Source organism: Haliaeetus leucocephalus, unplaced genomic scaffold (assembly GCF_000737465.1).
Source record: "Haliaeetus leucocephalus isolate CR32 unplaced genomic scaffold, Haliaeetus_leucocephalus-4.0 Scaffold598, whole genome shotgun sequence".
Classification (NCBI taxonomy): domain Eukaryota; kingdom Metazoa; phylum Chordata; class Aves; order Accipitriformes; family Accipitridae; genus Haliaeetus; species Haliaeetus leucocephalus.
Window position 1 is genome coordinate 2,345,826 of NW_010973034.1, and position 15,446 is coordinate 2,361,271.

Genomic DNA, 15,446 nt, shown 5'->3' on the forward strand with positions numbered 1-15,446 from the left:
AAGGTGGCTAGATTTCAGAAACTAAGCCAGAACTTGAAGAGCAATACCTCCATTCTGAATATATTTAAATAATATACACTTTTTGGTGAAAAATTAACATTTCCTGAACTACAGAACAAATCTCTTAAGAGGCATGTGAAGTAAAATAAATCCTCTGTAAAAACCTGCAACAAGTTGAAAAGCCAGCAAGCACCTAAGACATTTATAATTTTTTCATTTGTCATTATTATACGTTAATTTCGGGACTACAACAAAACAAATAATTTGGTTCCTTCCCAGTCATGAGTACTCAAATTTTTTTGAAAGAGATGGCTGCAATTCCTACTGATATACAACCATCTGATGAGGCAAGAATCCCACCTTAGCCATTTCTAGAATGCAAAATCCTACTTCTGGTATAGAAACACTACCATTTTCCCTTTCCTTAAAAGACATTATTAGCTAAAGTTGTTGTTAGACTACTCACAGGCAAAATTGTGACTACGACAGAAGTTATTGTTGCATTCTCTGCCATAATGATTGTCGTCTTTTCCAGAATATAATCCTCATTCTCTGTTGCTTGTTTGGAGAGGGGGAGTTCAAAGTTAGGCGCGGCACTCAGCTGAATCGCAATCTCTCCAACAAACCCTTGTTCTCGAACAATTTGTAAAGTAAGAGTAGTTGAATTCACTTGCCCTATAACAAGGAGGGGAAAAAAAAAAATCAAGACATGATTGTTTTAACCCTTGCCCTGCTTGACTTTCAGTGCACCTAATTGTACTGGAGCTGCTTGCTAGAGCCCACTACGATTCTGCTTAGCCACACAACAATACTTGGATAATTCAAATGACTCAGGCAAATAAGCACATACAAGTGGTATAAACACACAGAACACAAAGTGTGTACATCTGGAAATCATTTTAAAACTGGATCTAGAGGACGAATAAAGTATGGAATATTTACAGTTTTAAATGTTTACTACATAAACTGTTACATCAACATTGACATTTTTATTCAGTTTTCCTTCAAAACTCCCATCTCACCATTTTGCCTGGCCTTTACATGCCCAGGAGATCACTACTGATTCCAATACAGAAAGCAGCATTGGAGGCAGTCACTCTGGCTGCAAATTTTACATTTCCTTAACTTAAATGTTGAAGAAAATGAGATACACTTCTGTCTGTCAGGCTCAGATCCCTTTTGGGAAAGCAGATTTGCAATTTTGTCCAATAAACCACCAAACACAGCATTTGGCTAAATGTGCTGGAATTATGACTGGAAAATAGAAACAGATAAAACGCAACAGGCTTTGTACTTCAGACCAGTTTCTGTTACTTGTATTAACTAGATACTACTTCACAGTTAGCACCTGTATATAATTTATGAAAAACACAAAATTTAAAGATTGGAATACAAACTGTGCAAGAAATGAAACCTAAGAACATGCCTTGAATCCTAACTTCAAAGCATAAACATTTATAATGCATGTATGTGTATGTAAGTAACCAACAGAATCCCTTCACAGTACCTTCAGGTGCTAAAAAGGGGGCAACACTAATTCACTTTACAATAGAATGGGTGAGGAGGTTTTATCTGCAATAATATTCTGATGGAAAATGTATTTTTCATAAATTTTATTTGTTAATACGGATGGAATGTTAACTTGCCAGGAAATCTCAATTGGGCTTTTGAAGTATGAATAGCCCATCAGGCAGCTGCTGGAAAACCACCAGGCTGTACAGGATGCCAGAGCAATCAGCTGCCTAGCTCAGGAGCCTGAGCACTGTGGCAGCCCGCCTCTGGCCAACTGCCTGGCAGATCCTTTACAATTTCAATTGGTGCCTGGAAGGAAAACCAATCAAACACACAGCTGGCAAGCAGAAAAACCCCAATTCAGTTTCCTTGAAATTGAATTCACTCTTGCTCTGCTTCCTTCCTTCCCCTATCCCACTGAACAAAAAGCTTTACTTTTTGACCCAATTCCTGAGGAAAGTCTTTCTATGTAAGTTATTTTAGACAATAAATTAATCCCATTAAATGGGCAAGTTGGGCTTTTTATCTCAACAGAAGTATTTTACATATTGGTGATTTGCAACACAAGATGCCAAGATTTTAATAGCTTACCCCCTAAACAAAAATGACTGGATAATGTTGATATATGCAATGTGAAATACAGCATAAAATGTATGTATGAAATAGCATAATTACATATTGTGAAGGATATTTCTGCTACGATTTTTTAATAGAAAAATACTGAGAGATATATATATAAAATATATATATTTTTATATATATATATATATATATATATAAAAACCAGCAATGTTACAGTTCCAACAATGGTGATTTTGAAAAAACATTTCTTTTTTCCCTAAGAATCAAGAAACAGACTAACCTTCTGGCTCTGTGACTTTAACAAAGAGAGACTCCATATGCCACCCAATCACACCATGTGGAGAGTCACTGGGTAAAATGGTGAGTACAGCTCTTGCTCTTTTGGCATCGATGATGGCTCCTTTTGTGGTATCCTCAACACCCACAGTGGTAACATGGGTAAGCATGATTTCCACAGTCTCTGAAAGCTCTGCAACACTGTCTGCAAGAATTGTCAGGGTGATTGTGGACAGGGCCTGTCCTTCTGAAAACGTAATCTAAAGTTTTAGAGGGAGGGAAAAAAAAAGTCAAATTTCTTCTCACTGCTGTTATACCAACTGTTTTATTCTGTAAAACTCTATCAATTAAAAAAATAATATATACACACACATATATGCATACATATTCATATACATGTACATATCACAGAATCATAGAGTCATAGAATACCAGGTTGGAAGGGACCTCAAGGATCATCTGGTCCATCCTTTCTTGGCAAAAGCAGGGTCTAGACAAGATGGCCCAGCACACTGTCCAGCTGACTCTTAAAAGTGTCTCATGTTGGGGAATCCACCACTTCCCTGGGGAGATTACTCCAATGGCTGATTGTTCTCATTGTGAAAAATTTTCCTTTTGTGTACAATCAGAATCTCCCCAGGAGTAACTTGTACCCATGACCCTTGTCTCTTCCATGTGACTCCTTGTAAAAATCTGTCTTCTTTGTAGCCACCCTTTAAATATTGGAACATGACAATAAGGTCTTCCCCAAGCCTTCTTTTCTCAAGGCTAAACAAACCCAGTTCTCTCAGCCTTCCCTCATATGGCAGGCTTCCCAGTCCTTGGCTCATCTTTGTGGCCCTTCTCTGGATCCTCTCCAGCCTGTCCACAACCTTTTTGCATAGCAGGGACCAAAACTGAACACAGTATTGCAGGTGTGGCCTGACAAGCACTGAGTAGAGTAGGATAATGACCTCTTTCTCTCTGCTGGTGTCCTTGTTGATGCAACCCAGCATCCTGTTGGCTTGCTGTGCCGCAGCAGCACACTGTTCACTCATACTGAGCTTGTTCTCCACCAGGACCCCCAGGTCCCTTTCCACAGAGCTGTTCCCCAGCCGGGTAGATCCCATCCTGTGCTGCACTCCTGCATTATGTTTTTCCAGGTGCAAGACCTTACACTTGTCCTTGTTTAACTTCCTAAGGTTCTTTTTAGCCCACTCTTCCAGCCTATTCTGCAGGGTGGCTCTCCCTTCCAAAGTGTCCACTGTCCCACTCAGTTTGGTATCATCAGCAAACTTCATCAGGCTACACTTGATCCCATCACTCAGACCACTTATGAAGACACTAAAGAGCATTGGGTCCAATATTGATCCCTGGGGGGATGATTTTGAAAAGGAACTACTTACCACCACCCTTTGGGTGCGGGCTGTCAGCCAGTTCCCCACCCACCACATGGACCACTTTTCTAGACCATAACACAGTAGCTTCTGCAGGAGGAGGCTGTGGGAAACTGTACTGAAAGCCTTGGAGAAATCCCACTGGACAATGTCCACCGCTTGCCCCACAGCAACTGAGCAGGTTACTTTGTCATAGAAGGCGATCAGATTTACAAAGCACAATTTGCCTTTGGTGAATCTGTGCTGGCTTTTCCCAATCATGTGCTTCTTTTCATTTGTGATATCCCCCAGGAAGATCCATTCCATAATTTTTGCAGGGACTGAAGCAAGACTGATGGGCTATAGCCTCCTGGATCCTCCTTTAAGCCCTTCTTGTAGGTAGGGGTGACATGAGCCTTCCAGTCTTCTGGGACATTCCCCAACCTCCACAACTTCTCAAAGATTATGGAGAGCAGCCTCGCAATGATGCCAGCCAGCTCTCTCAGCACCCTCGGGTGGATAATGCCAGGGCCCCTCGATTTGTAGGTGTCAAGCTCCTGTAGTAGTTCACATACCAACTCCTCCTTCACCAACACTGTGTCTGTATTTGCATAAACCTGGATTTTTGTTCCCAAGGCCTGGGGCCCAACAGTGCTGTTAAAGACAGAGGTGAAGAAAGTGCTGAGAACCTCTGCCTTTTCAGTGTTGTTGGTGACTAATTCACCTCTCCTGTTTAACAGCAGGCTAATAATTTCCTTCTGTTTCTGCTTGTTGTTTACATAACTGAAGAATCCTTTCTTGTGGTTTTTGACATCTCTGGCCAATTTCGATTTGAGCTGAGCTTCTACTTTTCTAACTACATCTCTGCACACCCTGGCAATGCCCTTGTTCTCACTGGGTATTTGTCTGCTTTTCCATCTCTGGGTCACTTCTCTTTTGGTTTTGAGCAGACTCAGAAGCTCACAGTTAAGCCAAGGGAGTCTTTTGCTCCACCTACTTCCCTTACCTTTAAAGGGGATGAACTGTTTTTCTGCTTCCAGTCGAGCGTTCTTGAAAAACTCCTAGCACTCACTAGCTCCTTTATTGTCCATGGAAGCTTCCCACGGAATCCCTCCCAACTGAGGTCTGACCGAGCTAAGTTTGCTCTTCTAAAATCTGAAACCTTTGTCTTAGTACTAACCTTCAGCATGCTCAGCAGGACCCCAAACTCAACAATATCGTGATCACTGCAGCCAAGGCTATCACTAACCAAGATATATATTACAAAGCAGGGTTTCTTGGTTTGTGAGTAGCAAGTCCAGCAGTGCCTCATTCCTGGTTGGCACATCTAACATTTGTATGAGGAAGCAGTCCTCTACACATTCCAGGAACCTGATGGATGACATGTGAGCTGCTGTATTGTCATTCTAACAAATGTCTGGGTAGTTGAAGTCACCCATAAGAACCAGGTTCTGTTGACCTGAAGCTTGCTTAAGTGACTCAAATATTCCTTCATTGGCCTTACTTTCTTGGTTTGAATGTCAGTAGCAAATGCCTACTGTTAGATCCCTCTTGGAGACAACTCCTCTGATCTTGACCCAGAGGCATTCGACAGAGCTTCCACAATCACCGTAGTCAATTTCTATACTTTCTAGGTTCTTCTTAACATAAAGCATGATTCCTGCTCCTCCTCTTCTTCCCTGCCTGCCTTTAGGAAACAGCCTGTAGCCATCCACCACAATTCTCTAGTCATATGAGTTGTCCCACTATGTTTCAGTTATTCCTATGATATCATAACTTTCTGACTGGGCATGGACCTCCAGTTGCTCCTGTTTGTTCCTCAGGCTGCGTATATATATAAAAGAAGTGTACAGAAAAAAATATGAGACCCAGAGAGACAGGTGACATAAAGAAATGCTTTGAGAAAAATGCAATGTGGTAAAATAATTTGAAACACAGGCCACAAAACAAGAAATAATTCTCAGTCAGAAGCATAATAACCAGAGAGACCAAATTCGCAATTGAAAATGAGTCTATGATTCTGTGCAAATTAGTTTGGTATAATCAAGCTACCTATAGCTGCTTTATAAACAGGCATTCAACCTGAGACCTCTTTCTACATTCCAACTTCAGGCAAAACAGCTCAGTTGTTTCAAAGTGATCATACGTCTTCATTATCACAGAATCACACAATGGTTGAGGTTGTAAGGGACCTCTGGAGATCACCTAGTCCAACTGTCCCTGCTAAGAACAGATTCAACCACAGCAGGCTGCTCAGGGCCATGTCCAGCCAGGTTTTGAATATCTCCAAGGACAGAGACTTCACAATCTCTCTGGGTAACCTGATCCAGTGTTTCACCACCCTTACAGTAAAGTTTTTTTACTCATTTTTAAATGTAATTTCCTGTATTGTGTCCATTGCTGGCACAGGACATGGCCAAGAAGCATCTGCCTCCATCTTCTTTACTCTTGACCCCACGTATTTATACACAGTCATAAGATCATCCCTGAGCCTCCTTCCATATGTCAGATGCTCCAATCCCTTCATCATGTTCATGGCCCTTTGCTGGACTCACTCCAATATGCCCATGTCTCTTGTACTGGGGAGCAGAGAACTAGACCCAGCTCTCCAGATGTGTCTCACCAGTGCTGAGTACAGGGAAGGGATCACCTCCCTCAACCTGCTGGCCATGGTCTGCCTCAGACCAGTATGCACACATAGCTGGCTCATGTTCAACTTACTGTCCTTTGTTATATACCTTTCAAATTATTCAAAATTACCTGTCTTCACTGAGGTTTCTTGCATAACACGCTTAAGACCCTCTCAAAGATTAAAAAGAAGCAGAATCGGTAAACTGCTGACAGCTCAGCATTCTTTCTTCAGCAACATACTGGGTCTGGCTGGGCTGGAGTTAACTTTCCCCACAGCAGCCCATATAGCGCTGTGTTTGGATTTGTGGCTGAAATGGCACTGATAACGCAGCAACATTTTGGCTACTGCTGAGCAGTGCACTCACTGCAGTGTCATAGGTTGAGATTGGGCAAGGGATTAGATGGGGACACAGCCAGGATAGCTAACCCAAACTCACCAAAGGGATATTCCATACCACATAGTATCTATCACTCTCAGCAATAAAAGCTGAGGGTAAGGAGGTAGAGAGGACACCCACAGAAATGACTATTTGTGGTTATGACATCTGTCTTCCAAAGCAACTGCTACATGTAATGAGGATCTGCTTCCCAGGAAGAGGCTGGACATCTGTCTGCTGATGGGAAGTACTGAATAAATTCCACTTTTTGCTTTGCTTCCATGCACGGCTTTTGCTTTTCTCATTAAACTGCCTTTATCTCATGATTTTCCACCTTATTTTCTTCCCTGTCTTGCTGAGGAGGGGGAGTAAGAGAGCAACTTGGGGGGGGTTGGCAGCCAAGGTCAACCCACCACATATAAATATGTCAAAAGAATGATGAACATATAATATTTATTAAAATCACTGCCAATTGAAGAAATGTCCAGTCAATGGTTTTGTTAATTTTTTTTTCCCAGATAAAATGATTGAGAAATGCTTTGTCTATCTATATTCTTCTTATTTTTAAATTCAAAGGGCCAGATACTTGATTAGGTCTCTCTCAACAAGGAAGATGCGTCTATAAAGACTTAGGCTACACCTACGCTGAAGGAAAAACAGAAATTTCCAGCAAACAATATTATACCTTTACTTTACCTTTCTGTCTCTTCCTACCTGCAAACGTGTGCAGGGAAATCATGTAGCATACATCTGGAATGCTCAAGGAGTACCTTAATAATTTCAGTATGACTGTTTTGGTATCCTTGATTTCCCTTCTGTTGATTTGTCTCTCTTACCTCAGACCCATTATTTCCAGGTGTAAAGTTTATTTCTACAGTCTTTTGGCCCTTCCTTCCCTCAGCTGTGGCTTGTGCTACAGCTCTACAGCCTCAAAGCCCATTGTGTCTTCTACAGATGGCCACGAGGTGGAGACCCTCGACTTAAAGAACCAGGCGCCTGTCGGTCCTAAGGCATACCAAGAGCTTTGGCTAGCAGAAAACACTGGGTTTTAACACGGCTGGAAACCTAAACAGTCTCAGAAACAGAGAAAAGTGGGATTTGTCATATTCTCCTGGGCCACTGAAGTTCTCACCTGTATTGGCAAGGTCAGGACAAAGAGCAAACACTCCCAGATTCCCACCTATGCAAATGATTTGACACAGTAGATGGATCTTGCAGCAGGAAGAAAGGAAGATGGGAACAGGATACTACAGATACACATTTCTAGTGCCTGGACAGCATTGCACTATCTGGTTCTAGAAGAGCAAGAGTGATGCTGCGGTATTATGTGCCAGCCAGAAGTGCAAACTGCCAGAATCAGAGGAAAGCACCAGGAAGCAGGAATTAACAGAAGAGTGGGGCAATCTAACATGCACTATCCTTCTCCCTCAGTACATCTGCACCTATTGTCTGAAACCGAACAGTCAGTGCTTCTCTAATATCACTGATGTGATTACATACCATTCCTGAAGCTGGAAATACATCACTTATGCTCCCATTAGCAATCCACTCTACTGTAACTCGTCCATATGTTCCTATTAAACGTTCAATATTCAAGGTGATTAAGCTGTCCTGTTCCATTTCTTCAACTTGCTTAAATAAAGAACTCTGGAAAATATAAAGTACCAGAACCATAATATTATTTTCTTATAAAGAAAAGTTTCTTTAGGGATCTGGGTATCAATGGGGGACACTGACATTGGGCATCAATAAGTTAATCTACTATTAAGTAGCTAAATACATGTTCATTGATTAAATTTATATGTCCTAATTTTCAGAGGTACTCAATACTCCCAGATTTCATGGATATAAGAATTTAAAATGTCAGGCCTCTTTATCCTAAGGCAAAAACCCCAATGTTTGGACATACATTATTGTATGTCCAAATTGTATGAAGCAGATAACAAAACAAGTGGACCTTCAAGAGAGACATAGTTTTACTGCTGTTACTTTACCGTTATTCACCCTCCTCACACAAGTCCAGGTGCAATGTTTCATTTAGTAATGACTCTTCTGTGTTTTATATCTTCAGTATGCATTTACTATATAGCTGTCTAGATAACTTCTACAGTGTTTGATGATTTAAGAATTAACCACTCCAAGTAATACCTTCAGTCTGACATTTTTTCCAAAGAAATTATTCTGTTCTGGCAGACTGGTTCATCTTGTGATGTAACCCAAATAGTATCTTTTTCAGGGAAAAAGGATCTTCAAACTTGTTTACTTAATTCCCTTGACTAACCAACCAGTAACAACTCTATGATGATATCATATATGCCATCTGAAAACTGAATTTCTAGGATGTTGCAAAACCAAGCTGGTAAACTAATGTGTTAATCTAAATGTAAGGGGATTATAAACATCTCACAAAAGGGACAGACTGTGGAACTGATTTTCTACCACTTTGTGTTCTATATAATCACACAGCAATGCTGAATGGATGTTAAAAAGCTTCTAACTCTCCTGTCACATGCTCCAGTCTACAGTTTTCATACATTTTTGTTCCATTATTCAGAAATTATATATACATATTTTAATGATTTACCTTAGAAGTTTTACCTGAGCAAATGCAATGATTCCGTAGGCATTGTCATTGGAAGGAATAATTATGTTAACAAAACCATGAACACCAATCTCTGCACCTCCCTTAGGGTTTTTCAACCACACTTTGAAGCATTCTTCCTCCTCTGGGATGATGTCATCCAGGACATTGACTGCTATCACAGCTTCCATGTCCCCAGGCTCAAATATCAATTCACCTGAACTAGCATAAAAACACACACATCAAATAATTATAAACTGAGTATAGCTGATTAATGAACTTTGAAAACACTGCTGTAAATTTAACGAGCATTTTTGGAGGTGAAATTATTGTTTATATTCCTGAGGAAGTAATTAAGGTTTAAAGGTTGTGGGTTTTCTGTTGGTTTTGTTTTTTTTTTTAATTACAATAGATCGTAGAGTAACTGAAATTAATTATGAAAGTAATTTAATTTATCCTAAACAAAAGCTTTAAAAAAAATCAAGTCATAACTGCAAGTCCTTTCTTGCCGTGTTTTAAAGCCATTTGTGAGGCTCTTTGACTCCAGGTTATCTTAAATCTACCTGTGAAAAATTCTCTTTAGTCTTAATAAGCACACCACACACAGAAGTATAGAACGTTCTCTACTGTAACAAAAACAGTATCACCGAAAAAGAAATGCAAGAGCTAGGAGAAAGTTATATAAAACAAAAAAACCTACCTAGGTATAAAATCTGACTGGTTGGAGATAGTGGTCAGCTCATAAATGTGGGAGTTGGACTCTACGGACAGAGCAATCAAGCTCTTGCTGGAATTCAGAGACCTTGCAGTAGCTGAAGTGATATGATCCGCATATGGGCCCTCCAGCATTACAGAGAACTGGTTCCCTTCTGAGTTCCAAGAATACAGTGTTGTTGTGTCCTTACCAGATAGAAGGATGTGAACTACATTGAGCAAGGAGGAGAAAAAAGAAATATTCAGCGATATATTTAAAAGTTCTCCTTGTAATGCCAGAAATGCCATTGGTAGTACAATGATGATAGTAACTTTTAAAGTCTGATAAATAATACGAAAAAATAAGCACACGTTTCTGCAATTCCAGCATTATAAATTAGGATTTGAACAAATATTTTCATTTAAGTCTTACCTAAACCTGAAGGAGGCACAAAAACATGGATGTTTCTTACAGAGCAGACTGGAAGAGATTGAAAGTGTCTAAAGGTAGACTGCCCTGTCTCCCAGATGAAAATTTCAGAAGAATTTCCAGATTCTGCAAAGGAGCAAAGTGACAAAACTTGCATTATTTTGCTGCCTGTTAGCTAAATCGCACATTGGTGGCCATTCAAAAGGCAGAGTTTGGCAGCTTTAATTATGAAGTGAGAATAATTATCACATTTTCCTTTTTACTTGGTGGTTTACTAGGTGGGTGCTGGTCTCTTCTGTCACATGGCTGGTGATAGAATGAGAAGAAATGGCCTCAAGTTGTGGCAGGGAGGTTTAGATTGGATATTAGGAAAAATTTCTTTGCTGAAAGGGTTGTCAGGTATTGGAACAGGCTGCCCAGGGAAGTGTGCATCCCTGGAGGTATTCAAAAAGCGCGTAGACAAGGCACTTCAGAACATGGTTTAGTGGGCACAGTTGACGGTTGGACTTAATGATCTTAAAGGTCTTTTCCAACCTAAATGATTCTATTATTCTATAATTCCATAGTATGACTGATCTCCGTGGGATGATTCATCCACTGACATCATTTAACTGCTTTTCTACACACATTCACATATAAGGACACCAAGATTGCCAGTAGACAACAGCCAATTGCAAAGAAACCTATCGACTTAAACATAAACTTTTAAATAGGCATAGGGATGCAGTCATAAAACAATGCCTAAAGTGTCATACTTGTAATAAAAAACACATGTGCTTTGCCGACCAATGATCTCTGCATATCACAAAGCTCAGAAAAGCTTAGAAAGGGTGCAATCAGCAGCTAGATGAATAGTTGTTATTTCCTATTGTTCTTGGGAAAATATTTCATTAGTTTCATAAGTATTTGAGAACAAACACAATGCTTTTATTTTCTGAGAGACAAACCAGAGATTTCTTTGATAAAATGCTTATCAGTGAATTGTCAGTCCCCAGTAATACTTTAATACCCATCTAAACTCCTTCACCCCAAATGCCTTTGCTACCAAAAAAGCCAGCATATACTTAGCAAACTCAGTGTTCAGCTTCTGCTAAATACCTTTTGCAATAATTAAATAGATATCAGATCCAGAAATCCAGGCCTCCATATGTTTTATTTCTTTTGCTGGTAATTGATGAAGATTCCTAAACTCGTTATTCAGCCACTGGTACAAGAGCATGTTCTGGCTGGTATTTGATAAAGAAACTAATAGGTACATAATGCCTCCTCTAGGAAACAAGGCTATGTTCAGAGCTCTGTAAAGTGGAAGTTGATGATGCAGCACAAATATATCTTTATTCCACTGGAAAACCTGTGGAAATATAAAATACTTTTTTCATTATAAATTTGTAATTAGCACCAAGAGAAGACAAATTAAGTGTCATGATGAAAACCTGGGAATATAGTGAACTGAATTCCTCATTTCTAAGGTGGACCCTACATTAAGGCAGAAGCACACTGGTAAGTAACTATCTTGCTGCAAGCAGCTGTGCCTGTTCTTCAGATTAATAGGTTTATGGTCAGAAGCTGTTACTGTTCTTATAGGTGTTTAACATGCTAGATTTCAAAACAGAAATAACACTAGCAATAAAATCAAACCAAATGTAAATTATATGTTAATAAACTAGAGAGTATTGCTACATTTAAACAAGCCTAGAATTTTAATTCTTATAAATCTGTAATAGAAATGTAAGTAATTTTTCAGAAAAATATACTTACAGTTTTTTTATCCTTCAAATTTGAAACTCAAAACTAACCAAACTACCCTACCCACATCAAAGCCAGGAAAGACAAGTGTATTCTAACCTGAATAGAACTGGAACTGGTTGTGTGACTCGCAAAAATCAAATAGTCTTCTTCATCCACAGCAAAATGTTTCACATGTCTGGTATCCAGAATAGAAAGTGTCTGTATCTGTGAGGGAAATATGACAAAAATGGTGTTTGGAAGTCACTTCAAGTGACAAGTTTATCCATATATACACATACTTTTAAAATTTGCAAAATTACATATAAAACTATATATAAAATATATAAAATTACATATATGTAATTCTACAATTTTCAAAATATGTCTACATATGTGGGGTTAATTTACAAAATTAATATAACTTAGCACACATTTTTCAGAGAATGTTTTATGACTTGATTGCTCCACAATCTCTTTCCTCGCTTCCTAGGTTATTTCCCCCACCCCCCAAAATATAAGTATAAAAACACAGTAGACAAACAGCTGTAAATACTTAAATCACTGAAGTCATGCAGAGTGTTAGGGCCCCAAACTAGCTGAGCACAGAGTGCTTTTTTCTAAAACATGGCTGGACTGGAGGGCCTCCCAAGCTCCTTTCCAACCCCATTATTTTATGATTTTGTAAGTAAAACAGATTTACCTTCATCAGTCTGTGTCCAGGCATGAATGCATACACACTGTTGTTGGAAGCTCCCTGCCTGGCTCCCCCATGAGTAATCACAAGGTAGGGAGAGGCACGGATTTGGAAAGACACACAGCTCTTAGGATTCCACATACTGAAGTTCTGAGGGAGGAATAAAAACTAAAATTGAGACTTAAATTCCTTATTAAGTAGCATGCTTGTTGTTTGCAAGCAAATATTTACCTCGACAGGCACAAAAACTCCCTTCCATTGGTAGACAGTAGAAAACGTAGCTGGAGGCATACGCAACAGAACACCATACAGGATTTCTCCTGATGTAAAGAAACACCAGCTAGACACTGACTCTTCCACAAAACTTTGCAAGACAGACAGGACACTGATACTACCTCCTGCAATATAATAAAAGAAAATACTATTTATTCTTGAGGTCTTTTTCAATGCCATTTTCATGGCATTGAAATAATTTTCATGATTTACTTGCCAAAACCAGATCTAGTATCAGAAATGCTGAAGTTGTCTCTAAATAGTTGGTATAAGTGTAAATGCACGGAAATGTTACAGTACTGAAGATGTAATGAGAGTTAAGCAATAAATGTATTCTTCATATATTACAATTGCATATGGAAGATGCATAGGCAATTTGAGTCTGATTCAGAACAATTCAGTTTGGAATTTAGCTAGTGAGAAAATTAGCTAGATAGCAAGTAGTGAAAAAAGTGACAAAGAAACTACAAAATGTATGTGTTTGTCCTTCTCTCCCCTGTCACAACAAGCAGTCATGGCACTAAGATTCTTAAACTGCCTAAGCTGTTTGATTGGCTTACAGGAAAAAGCACTGCATTGTCAGAACTAAACTCCAAGAGCTAAATTCCCAATCCCACACATAGGTTAGACCAGCTGTTGAGCCAGAGAGGGTATTCATCCATGTTCAAAATCAGGTATTTCATGTTCTGCTGCCTTAGTTTCAGTCTGGATTAGTAAGCAGCTATACATGTATCAGTACCAGAACAAAAAATGCTTAGCATGGAAATGGGAACAAGTGGGCAGAGATGGAAGGATGGCTTCTTTCAATGGCAGTGCTGACTTGGACCAGATTAAAGTGTTCATGAAATTAAAGTGTTCATCCTGAGACTCCCACAAAAGCATCTCAGTAGGGACACTGGGAGATATGATACAAAACGTGTGGTGGCATTTTTTCAGGCTAAGGCTATGTTAGGTTTATATAAAGTGTGTCTCTTATACCATGTTAGAAAAATCCAAAGTTACTAGTAGTAAAGAACAGATTTTATTAAACAAAAGTCTAGTGACAACAACATTCATATAAGCAGCAAGGAGAGCAATACAGATTATTGAAACTCTGGCAGAAGTAGCTGATGACAAGGTGGCTCTTAAGCAGCTAAGCTCTTTTATCTAATGAATTTTGACATGCTCAGAAAAATATTAATTAATGTGATCAAGTCTGAATATGTGAATTTACATTCCAAAGTTACATCTCCTATATGTTTGGCTAGTCTCTTGCTACCTCCATTCTGACAAAAGCCGTGGACACTTGATAAAGTGAACGTACTTATGCCAAATGCAGTATCCGACAATGTCTCCCACTCAACACTCACAGACACGTTGAGCCCGTTACTCCTTGAAACTTTCAAATAAACTGTAGTGTTGGCTTCTTCAATTATGAGGAAATTTGTCCTGAATGTGAGAATTGTGAAAATAAAGAAAAAATGTATTATTTTTATTGTATACGAATAAGATTCTTACAGTACAATTCCAGTGCGGAATATACAAGAGAACGAAAAAGAAAATATTAATAACTGGGTTTGCTATCTGATGAACTGATAACTACATTAATGTAGGTTGTCCAATATTTCTTATGACACCACCTTGGGAAAATTATAGGAAATTCAACAAAATCTTAAACCAGACTGAAAATTAACATACCAGCTGTAAGCTTTAAGCTGAATGATTTTTGAAAATGTCATTCCATATGGTTCATTTGCTTCTGAAAAACAGCCTGGAGTGAAAGTGCATTTTACACAAGCTTAAAAACAAAAATAAATTAAAAAATGTATGACTCCCTGGGCACTGATCTGAGGTTTGGAGCTCTTAACATGGATTACTCTTAGTGGAGTGTTTAGGGACTAATGAAGTACTGTTTTATGAAAAAATCCATAGAGAAATTTAAATTTTTAATGATGAATAGTACATTTTAAGTGTTTTTCTGTTCTTTTGTATGGCAGTAACAGTATTTGACAGATAGTGTACTTTTTAAAATTACAGATGTTTTACAATTGGATTGCTGAATTTCTTTAACGGGATTTATAAAAAAAAAATTGTAAAGAGATATCATCTCTACTGAATATGAAAAACCTCCCTTTAACTGAATCAGTGTTTAGTACCTATTTGTAACTGGATAGATGCTGAAAAGCCCTAGTGGAGCCTGGTTCTGTAATACTGTAATCATAGTTTGTACTCTTGTGCCTAGTCTGGCTCCTCCAGTTGGATTGAACAGGGTGACAATAAAGTGCTCATCCATTTCTGGTTCTTCATCCAGTATTGCAGAAATATGCAGCGTCTG

General features: G+C 38.9%; 1 protein-coding gene across 1 annotated transcript in view; it reads right to left on the minus strand.

The window, feature by feature from the left end:
* The window catches only part of GPR98 (G protein-coupled receptor 98), a 284,088-nt gene that overhangs the window by 195,603 nt on the left and 73,039 nt on the right, over positions 1–15,446 (minus strand). Inside the window, exons 43-54 of the mRNA XM_010578035.1 lie at positions 15,268–15,443; positions 14,436–14,560; positions 13,091–13,257; positions 12,866–13,009; positions 12,283–12,390; positions 11,536–11,788; positions 10,441–10,587; positions 10,015–10,237; positions 9,332–9,536; positions 8,234–8,380; positions 2,375–2,630; positions 467–669 (exon numbers count right to left, since the gene is read on the minus strand). Of these exons, the coding sequence (XP_010576337.1) occupies positions 467–669; positions 2,375–2,630; positions 8,234–8,380; positions 9,332–9,536; positions 10,015–10,237; positions 10,441–10,587; positions 11,536–11,788; positions 12,283–12,390; positions 12,866–13,009; positions 13,091–13,257; positions 14,436–14,560; positions 15,268–15,443 (2,154 nt within the window). The remainder of the gene's footprint in view (positions 1–466; positions 670–2,374; positions 2,631–8,233; positions 8,381–9,331; positions 9,537–10,014; positions 10,238–10,440; positions 10,588–11,535; positions 11,789–12,282; positions 12,391–12,865; positions 13,010–13,090; positions 13,258–14,435; positions 14,561–15,267; positions 15,444–15,446) is intronic.